This window comes from Panicum hallii, chromosome 9 (genome assembly GCF_002211085.1).
Source record: "Panicum hallii strain FIL2 chromosome 9, PHallii_v3.1, whole genome shotgun sequence".
NCBI classification, from domain to species: domain Eukaryota; kingdom Viridiplantae; phylum Streptophyta; class Magnoliopsida; order Poales; family Poaceae; genus Panicum; species Panicum hallii.
The window spans coordinates 56,779,986-56,789,934 of NC_038050.1; the positions used below are offsets into that span (position 1 = coordinate 56,779,986).

Consider the following 9,949-nt stretch of genomic DNA (forward strand, 5'->3'; position numbering starts at 1 on the left):
ATTCGGGGCGGTATTTCAGATGTTTGATGTGTATGGTGCGGCAGCGGCACTTCGGCGAGGGGTTCTGCATGGCGGTTGCTCTTTTGGTGTGGTGGCGGTGGGCTCCTCTATTAACTTCTGCCAACGTAAGGCCGGAGTTGGGAGATCAGTGATTGTGTGTGCGTGATCTGAAGACGACGACGGCATGATGGAGGAGTCGTGGTGGCTACTTGGCTTGCAGCGGACTGCGGCGGCCAGTTCTGCATGGCAGCGGTTGGTTGGCGTGGGACATGTCGGGGACAACGGCGCTCGCGAGGTGGGCTGCCTGTCGCCTTCTTCTTGGGTAGCGGTGGTACGGCGTGGTGGTTTGTTTTGTACGGAGTCGAGTTGAGTTGTGCAACCGTGTTGATGCTCCAATCCAATCGTTGTTGTTTGAGGCGAGTTCGAGAGGAGTTGTGCGGTCGTGTTGGTCGGTGATGGTGTCGTTGTTGTTTGTTGTGATGCCCAGTCTGGATGTTATTTCTTCTTTTTAATACAATCGGCAGCTCTCCTGTCTGCTTCGTTTCAAGAAAAATATAAAAAATTGTTTAGTGGGTACTGAAAATAGTTCCATTATAGTGGGTGGGTCGTGGATTGGTTATTCTCCATCAGCCGAAATTAAAATATTTCCCATATAACCTATTCGTGAAATTCCATTACGCTTTGACCCCATTTGGTTCATCAACTGAGCAAACGTATCAAGTGATTTCCGCTACTTGATTGCCAAGATGTAAAATGTGGGTATACTTGTAGCTGTGCTCTTTGAAGATTGTAGATTGTAGCTTTTTATAATCTAAAGTTAAAATGACAAATATGCATACTTTTTGTCAGATTCCACAATCCACCGCCAAGGTTGTCAACATGGCATATAGACTATTGAGACAGGTATGTAGCAGCGTATAGTTTTCATGCACGGCACGTCCGGTGAGCAAGAACAGACAGGTGTCATCGAGCAAAGCACGGGACGCAACGACTCGATCACTGAACCGCTACTGAACTGCGGTGCCGTTGGTTCCGTTCGCACATAGTTCCAGGGTGAACGCAGACACCAAATAAAAGCATCAGATCGACCAGAATCTGACCGGTTTTGTTCTTCTTGAGGTCACGAGTGCCCTACTGCTGATCTTGGTTAATCTTCTTGATCATGCAGGCCGTGCGTGAAGGTCATCGAGAAACGCCAAGCTCAATGTTCAGCTGAAACCGGGGCTGATGGCTACTCGATGAACCCTACATACCCTAATCTACATGGAGTAGAGTAGTTTAGGATGACAAGTTGCTTCGCTGATCTCGTCGACTTGTTTGGCACGTGAGTTCCAACCAATGACATCCCAACCCGACCTGCTTCCTTGTCTCTTGCTTGATCTGTCCGCTCCAGATGCGGACCGGTCATCATATATAATACAACGAGACGTGCTGTCTCGTTGCTGGGCAGAGAGAGGTGTGTGAAATGGAAGCAAATCCTTCCTGCACAACTCGTGACATGCGCAGGCTTGTCTCCTACGGGTGCTTAAAGAAAGTAAGCCCTGGAATATTCGAGCTGGCCCCTGCCACGGAGGGCGCGTATAATACCACCCTCTCAACATGCACGCAAAATAGCAGTTGAGCATCCGTTGTTTTTTTTTGGTATACACACAAAATGGCCCGTCTGAAATAATGTTGTGTGGATAGTAATGCTAGGATCTACTGTGATCTAAAATAATTGCCTCAATAAAGTGGCAGGGAAAAGTGGGGGGGGGGGGCGGGGGGGGGGGGGGGTGGGTTAGGTACATCATCAGGAAAAGTCTCCAAAATCTCATTGGTTTGTCATAAGCTGCCCGTTGGCCAATGAAGATTCTATGTACGAGATGCTGGAAGTTTGGTATTTATTTCGAGAGAAAATAAACTGATGGTTCTACTTCTACAGCTCTACCTTGGTATCGTTTTCCATGCCGAGCTTCCTGCAACAATTGAGTCAAGAGATAGATGTATGTATCAGACATTCAGACTGCAAAGTTGTCACAAAGTATGCAGCAGGTTCATATCATTGTTACCTGTAGTTCTACGCGTACCAAAAAGAGTTACTGGTCTGCATTAACAATCCTAGAATCCTAACAGTCTAACACTTGGTGAATTCAGGAGATCGTCTCATGGTTTTCCCAGTGTTGAATGTTCTTCATAGGCCTTGTCCTTCTGCTTTGCCCATTTGCTACTTTAGATTCTCTTCATTCAGTGTTCTTTCCTGTCTGCAAGCATAAGGGAGGACTTCACCTGATGTTCCAGAATCAGGAAAGACAGAAGAACTACACTGATGTTAGTACAAATCAGAACTAACCAGCATCTCGTGGTCTCCCATTATTTCCTCAATCACCTCACCGAGAACCTTCTCTGAACTGTTAGGAACAAGTGCAGCAAAAGCAGCTGGTTCCAATCCTGAAAAAAGAGAGGACGAAGAACAATCAATTTTATGAGACATGACCTGCAAGCATTCAAGTTCAGCCTATTTGATCATTGAGTTTCATCTAATCTGTTTCACCATTTCATAATTTAATGTAGAACTTTTGAATTACCAGTTTCTGGGAAGGCATTGATGAACATCATCATCTCCTCACCAGTCAGACCAGAAAATATGCATATCCTTGGCAGTGAGTCTGCAATCTGTGAATTGGACATGCATCTCAGCTAGAGTGCTGTATACAAATTCAAGGGTAGGAAACAGGAGCTCGACAAATATTGTACTATTATTTAAAAAAATAAATATTGTACTAAAAAGTTAGGTTTACAAATGTCTTTAGTGAAAACCTTCACAGCTTCTAAATTAGACTGCTCAGTGTGCATGGCATCCCACAAGGTTTGCTTTATCATCTCCTCTGTACAATGAATCACCTGATTCAACAAGTGAAAAGCATTGTGAGAACAAAATCAAACAGACTGGGTAAGCTTCCAGGATTGCATGTAGCAATTAAAAAGTGTAATCACACTGGAGGCAACAAGAAGAAGGCATTATAAACTGAAGGGAGGATGCTAATAAGTCTACCATTCTTGACATGTTTTACAACACAGCACAGATAGGATTTTCCTCAGAGTTCCACCTCATATGATTGTGCTAAAAAAGAGTAAGTCCTAATCCCTAAATTCCACTCATATTTATTTCCTTTCTTTTCTAACTATAGAGTACATATATGGGTTCCGTTCAAGTTCCATCTGCAATAACATGTAGCAGAACTACTCTCTTGATCACAGCAAAAGTTGGTAGCTAACCTAGTAAAAAATTCCTAAATCAACGGTAAAATTGCAAAAGTTACTACCGTGTCTGTCGGTATATGAAATAAACAAGTGACTGCATCTCTCTAACCAACATGTAAATGTAGATGAATAGGCTGTGATGCAACTGGAAAATTAAGGCATTCTTGCATATGCCAGTGGCTGCAGATGCAGAACTTGCCTTGAGGAATTCACCTTCAAGCTCTTTCAGGAAGGCCTGAATCTGCACAAGTTGTGGAACTCACATTAGTTGAAACTGGCAGTGCAACACAAAGTATTATTTACTAGTACTGCCCATGACACTAAATGCAATACATATCTGATATTTTATTGTATTCTTTTAGGAACATTGAATGCTCAGGTTTCTGGGCAGATGATGACATGGCTACACGGTTCCATGAAAAGTAGACGTTGGCCGTACAGAGTACATGAAAACTCAGGTACATGATATACATGTCGTGTGCTTGGTGGAATTTAACAGTGCACGTTATGTCTGTCCATTTTTAACTTTACTGCCGTTTTTTCCTGAACCAGAAACTGCTAAGGATCATCTTTCAAGTGCTCTGTTATTTCAAATGTATTAGTGCCAAAATGCAGAAAAATACTACTGTTCTGCAAATTGACATCGCTGATTACCTTGACAGTTTCCCCTTTCTCAAATCCGATAAGCAATAGCGCCTGAAATCCACACATAATATAGCGCAATGTCAGCATTTTTTCAAGTAAAAGCACTACAAGAACGCAACGATGTGGAAGAACAAGTGAGCAACCGCGAGCCGTGACTCACCGGTGGGCCGTACATGGGATCGTCCGCGTTCAACGGCACGAACTTGGAGTCCTCTTCCATCAGCTCGGCTGGAGCTCCTGGAACGCACGCGCGTCACATAGTCGAACAGAAACGAAGTTCGAAACTACCTGAAGCGCGCAGTTCCACGGCCACGCCAAGCATCTTACCTTCGGGAGGCAGCGACCGGAGAGGGCCACGCCACCGCCGTCTCCTCGGCGGCGCCACCAAGATGGGGGCGGGACCGCGCGGCGCCGGCGCACGGTGGAGGGGGATGGCGGCAGCGGAGCGTGCGACGAGCACGCGGTGGAGGACAATGGCGGCAGCGGGTGTCGTAGCCATCGGCGCCGGCGGCGAGGACGGGGAAAGTTATCCTCTTCGCTTGTGGCCTCTCTCTTTCGCTGCGCCTGCGCTTTGCCAGCGCGGCTCGTTGGTGTGTTGCCGCTGCCGCTCAACACCAGCCGTCCGATCAGCATCGTAGGGCTTCTGCATCGCGGGTGGTTGACTTCGCGCCGGCGAGCGCGAACCCCAAGGCGCCATGGGTCGCGGCCCCGGCCCAGCCCACTCGGCTACATCAGTTTGGACCTCGACGACCGAACCCGCCGACCCATCCATCCCCGAACCTGTGCCGTGCCGTGCCACGCCGCCGCCGTCACCGCCGCCGCGACGCCATGGGGAAGCGATCCGGCGGCAGGAAGCTGCCATTCTTCACCAGATCCTCTTCCTCGTCGTCCTCCTCCAAGCGGAATCGCTCCGCGCGCCGCCTCCCTTCCCTTCCCAAGCAGGACAACGCGGCGAGGGCTCTTCTCGCATCCCCCTCCGACGCCTCACCGTCCGCGACCCCGGCCACCGCCGCGGCGAGGCAGACCGCGCAGCCGCCCCCTCCCATCTCCGTTTCCGCGGGCGCCGGCGGTGTCGTGTCGGGTAAGGTCGGCAAGAAGAAGGGCAGCGCGCGTCTGTGGATGCGGCTGGACCGGTGGGGTACCTCCGAGATCGTCGAGCTCGACAAGGCCTCCATCATCCGGCGCGCCGGTCTGCCCCCGCGGGACCTCCGCATCCTCGGCCCTGTCTTCTCCCACTCCTCGAGCATCCTCGGTGAGCGCCCTTCCCCCCATTTAGACCCGATCGCTTTTGGTGGTGGCAAAACCAAGAAGACACATTGTGGTGTCGTACTAGTAATTTACAACGATTAATTCTGCAGCTAGGGAGAAGGCGATGGTCATCAACCTCGAATTCATCAGGGCGATCGTTACTGCCGAGGAGGTCCTCCTGTTGGACCCTCTCGCGCACGAGGTGCTCCCTTTCGTTGACCAATTGAGGCAGCATCTTCCTCTGAAGAGCCTGGTGGGTGGCAATAATGGTGGATGTGCCCCGGATGGCAATGGGGAAAAGCAGGACGGCTCACCTGGAGGTCAGCTGCCCTGTCTTAATGAGGCGACCGGGGCAGAGCACGAGCTTCCATTCGAGTTCCAGGTGCTAGAGGTCGCCCTCGAGATTGTATGCTCGTCGCTGGACTTGAGCGTGGCCGACCTTGAGAGGCATGCTACTCCGGTGCTTGACGAGCTGACCAAGAATGTGAGCACGAGGAACCTTGAGAGAGTGCGGAGCCTCAAGAGTCTTCTTACCCGTTTACTTGCCCGTGTGCAGAAGGTATCATTAAAGAGATATCATTTGTGCTTAATTCCTCTGTCTATCCGGATTTAAATTTTTTTTGGCCATTTGACTGTTCATTATTGTGCTTATCAATTTTGTAGATCATAAGCCCATTGGAATATATTTCTACTGAGATAATCCTAATTGATTAGTTTCCAACAGTCTATTCTATTGCAACAGTGGAGATGTCACTGAGTTTTTTAAACAACCCTGAATACTTTATGGCAGTGCAGCTTAGATTAGAATATCTTTGTATTACTCTTAGTTGCTTGGGCATAGAGTCACTAACTTGTATTAGTTTTAGATTGCCTCATACTTGTCGTAGTTGCTTGTGCACAGAGTCACAAACCGCTCCAGCGCAACATTCTGCTCTGAATCTTCTTATGCCCTTTGCAAAAGGAACTGCTTGATGCACTTGCTTCGTGTATCCTTTTTGGATTGGCAAAAGAGGCGTGACAAATAGGAATAAAAAGGGATCACACCAGCTGTTTTTTTTAATTACATTATAAGGTTTCTTCCATTCTCTCTTAAGCTTAATAATCTTACTGTTTAAATTGGATTGTTATGAGCTGGCAAGTTTTCTGTTGCTCTCTCATCTTGATGATATCTCATATGCTGCTATATTGGGATCTGTTATGTATTTTGTTGTCTTATCAGGTGAGGGATGAAATAGAACATCTTCTAGATGATAATGAAGACATGGAACATCTGTATCTGACAAGGAAGCAAGTACAAAATCAGCAGGTTGAGACTATAATGTCATCTGCTACTTCCAACAGTATTGTTCCTGCCGGAACAGGTGTGGCCAGGCTGAACTCTAGCTTTCGGCGTAGTGTGAGCATTGCTACCAGCATGCATTTGGATAATGATGTGGAAGATCTAGAGATGTTGCTTGAGGCCTACTTCATGCAGCTGGATGGAATTCGCAACAGAATTTTGTCGGTCAGTCCCTTTATCCATATTGAATTAGCGTTGTAGCTGTTCTTCTGGATTGTTGGTTCTGTAATTATTTGGTACTCTTATGATACAGGATCTACTTGCTATTGAAAGCATTTAGTTGCAAAGATAAAATTTCATTTCATTTTTTTGCAAAACATAAAGCTCAGTTTATATAAGGTAACAAAATGTCAGATGTTGGCTTATCTCTGATTTCTGGTGAAGAAATCATTTGCTTTGGTGTTTCCATCAAGAAGCTGATAAGGCATATGTTGTTTGCGTGATATTATTCGTTGTTCTGTTTCATATCTATCTTGATGTGGACATTGATTTCCCCTTGGAAATTTAACAGGTTCGCGAGTATATTGATGACACAGAAGACTATGTCAACATTCAACTCGACAACCAGCGGAATGAACTCATTCAGCTCCAGCTTACACTGACCATTGCATCCTTTGGGATAGCTACCAACACATACATAGCAGGGGCTTTCGCAATGAACATCCCATCCACTCTGTATAGCATCACCGATGGCAGCCTCTTTTGGCCATTTGTTGGGGGCACCTCATCTGGCTGCTTCGTAATCTTCATCGTCTTGTTAGGGTACGCCTGGTGGAAGAAGTTGCTGGGTCCTTGAACATGAAGTGAAGGAAATCCATGGGAGAGAGTCTGGTCATGGTTGCAGAAAGGAAGCATGCGCTTCTAGGTTAGAGAACCGTGGGTATAGCAAGAAAACCGTATATAACACCTCATGAGTAGTCAATAAGATGAGTACACTGTAATTTCTCATCGGCACAAGCTACAAGATGAGATGATGTAATGGTCAATATGCTGTCATCTTAATATCAGTAGATGTAGCACTTGTTGGCGATGGAAAAAATTGTTGCCATTAATTTATAGATCCGCAAGTGCTTGTTTTATGTACAGTTTTCAGTTTTTTTTCCTGCTCTAGAGCTACCATATTTCTTTTTTTTTAAGTATTGTGCTTCAGTTTTTGGGCAATCGCCAGGCCGGCAGGTGATGTTGTTTTGTCGACTATAGCCACATCCCGTGTCCAGTTTACTGAGCGATATTTGTTACCTTATATAAACTGACGGATTTTTTTTGAAGTAAAAAAACTAACGCAATTTTAGAAGGTATGTAAAGAGAGGAAGGGCTCTGATTTAGGCTACGGCACCAAAAGTGCTTATCTGCGGTACACATAGCATTGATAATTTTGATAGAAGTTTTATTAGTGTATACTACCTCCGTTCTAACAACAACAACAACAACTAATTCCAAGCGCTCCTATCCATAGCTAATTCCTTAGCGATATTCCACTCCTTAAGGTCTCTCTTAACCGTCTCGTCCCAAGTTAGTCTAGGTCTATCTCTACCTCTCTTTACATTATCGCCCCGCTTTAAAACTCCACTACGCACCGGCGCCTCGGGAGGCCTCCGTTGTACATGTCCAAACCATCTCAACCGATGTTGAATCAACTTCTTCTCGATAGGTGCCACCCCGACCCTATCTGGAATCTCTTCGTTCCGGATTCTGTCCCTTCTTGTATGCCCGCAGAACCAACGCAGCATACGCATCTCTGCTACACTTAGTTGCTGGACATGTCGCCTTTTTGTAGGTCAACATTCAGCACCGTATAGCATCGCTGGGCGAATCGCCGTCCTATAGAACTTACCTTTTAGCCTCTGTGGCACCTTCTTGTCACAGAGGACGCCCGAAGCCTGCCGCCACTTCAACCACCCGGCTGAAATTCTATGTCTAACATCTTCATCAATGTCTCCATCTTTCTGAAGCATTGATCCTAGATACCAGAAAGTATACTTCTTGGCCACCACTTGACCTTCGAGGCTAACGTCCCCATCCTCATGCCTAGTCGGGCTAAAGTCGCACATCATATACTCGGTCTTGGTCCTACTCAGTCTGAACCCCCTCGACTCTAACGTGTGTCTCCACAGCTCTAACTTCATATTAACCCCTACCCTACTCTCATCAACTAGCACCACATCATCAGCAAAGAGCATACACCAAGGGATATCACCCTGTATGTCCCTTGTGACCTCATCCATCACCAAAGCAAATAGATAAGGGCTCAATGCTGACCCCTGATGTAGTCCAATTTTAATTGGAAAGTCACTGGTATCGCCATCACATGTTCGAACACAAGTCATCGCATCCTTGTAGGTATCCTTGATGAGGGTAATATACTTAGTTGGAACTTTGTATTTTTCCAAGGCCCACCACATGACGTCTCTCGGTACTTTATCATACGCCTTCTCTAGGTCAATAAAGACCATGTGTAAGTCCTTCTTCTCCTCTCTATATCTCTCCATCAACTGTCGGACTAAGAAAATCGCCTCCATGGTCGACCTCCCAGGCATGAACCCAAACTGGTTTTGGGTCACCCTTGTCAATCCTCTTAGGCGATGCTCGATAACCCTCTCCCAGAGTTTCATCGTATGGCTCATCAGCTTAATCCCCCGGTAGTTAGTACAACTTTGAACATCTCCCTTATTCTTGAAGATCGGTACTAATATACTTCTCCTCCATTCCTCCGGCATCTTGTTTGACTGGAAAATTAGGTTAAAAAGCTTAGTTAACCATACTACCGCCCTCTCGCCCAGGCATCTCCACACCTCAATGGGGATGCCATCGGGACCCATCGCTTTACCTCCCTTCATCCTCTTCAAAGCCTCCCCGATCTCTGCCTCCTGAATCCTCCTCACAAAGCGTCTGTTGGTATCATCAAATGAGTCGTCCAACTCGAAGGTAGGACCCTCATTTTCCCCATTAAACAACTTGTCGAAGTATTCTCGCCATCTGTCCTTGATCTCCTCATCCTTCACCAGAAGTCGATCTGTCCCATCCTTGATGCATTTGATTTGGTTTATGTCCCTTGTCTTCCTCTCGCGGGTCCTAGCTATCCTATAAATGTCCTTCTCTCCTTCCTTCGTACCTAGCCGTTGATACAGATCATCAAAAGCCTGACCTTTCGCTACACTTACAGCTCGCTTTGCAGACCTTTTCGCTAATCTATATCCCTCGATGTTGGTTGCGCTCTTGTCGAGGTGAAGGCGTTTGAAACACTCCTTCTTCTCCTTAATAGCCCTTTGCACCTCGTCATTCCACCACCAAGTCTCTTTCACTTCCTGCTTGCCTCCCCTACTCACACCAAACACTTCTGAGGCCACCTTCCGAACACATATCGCCATCTTTAGCCACATATCATCTACATCTGCTCCTTCTTCCCAAGGCCCCTCGCCTAGCATCCTCTCCTTAAACGTCTGAGCCTCTTCCCCTCTAAGCTTCCACCACTTCGTT

The 9,949-nt window shown here is 46.8% G+C and overlaps 2 protein-coding genes across 3 annotated transcripts; one reads left to right on the plus strand and one right to left on the minus strand.

The window, feature by feature from the left end:
• Positions 1 to 1,856: 1,856 nt before the first annotated feature.
• On the minus strand, positions 1,857 to 4,456 carry LOC112875805. Of its 2 annotated transcripts, XR_003225216.1 has the most exons (9): positions 4,213 to 4,456; positions 4,046 to 4,122; positions 3,895 to 3,936; positions 3,440 to 3,481; positions 2,797 to 2,880; positions 2,565 to 2,652; positions 2,330 to 2,427; positions 2,049 to 2,240; positions 1,857 to 1,955 (listed from the first exon to the last, which is right to left on the minus strand). XR_003225216.1 is itself a non-coding variant. In XM_025939781.1 (8 exons), exons 1-8 carry the CDS (start codon positions 4,382 to 4,384, stop codon positions 2,220 to 2,222), a joined length of 624 nt encoding a protein of 207 aa, XP_025795566.1. In that variant the 5' UTR covers positions 4,385 to 4,456; the 3' UTR covers positions 1,978 to 2,219. The 2 variants fall into 2 exon arrangements, 1 of the variants encoding a protein (XP_025795566.1); XM_025939781.1 differs by lacking the exon at positions 1,857 to 1,955 and having other exon boundaries at positions 1,978 to 2,240.
• A 138-nt stretch (positions 4,457 to 4,594) lies between these two features.
• LOC112875804 (putative magnesium transporter MRS2-G) lies at positions 4,595 to 7,557 on the plus strand. The gene is made up of 4 exons (XM_025939780.1): positions 4,595 to 5,137; positions 5,244 to 5,692; positions 6,353 to 6,637; positions 6,984 to 7,557. Exons 1-4 carry the CDS (start codon positions 4,714 to 4,716, stop codon positions 7,266 to 7,268), a joined length of 1,443 nt encoding a protein of 480 aa, XP_025795565.1. The 5' UTR covers positions 4,595 to 4,713; the 3' UTR covers positions 7,269 to 7,557.
• The last annotated feature ends 2,392 nt before the right edge of the window (positions 7,558 to 9,949 follow it).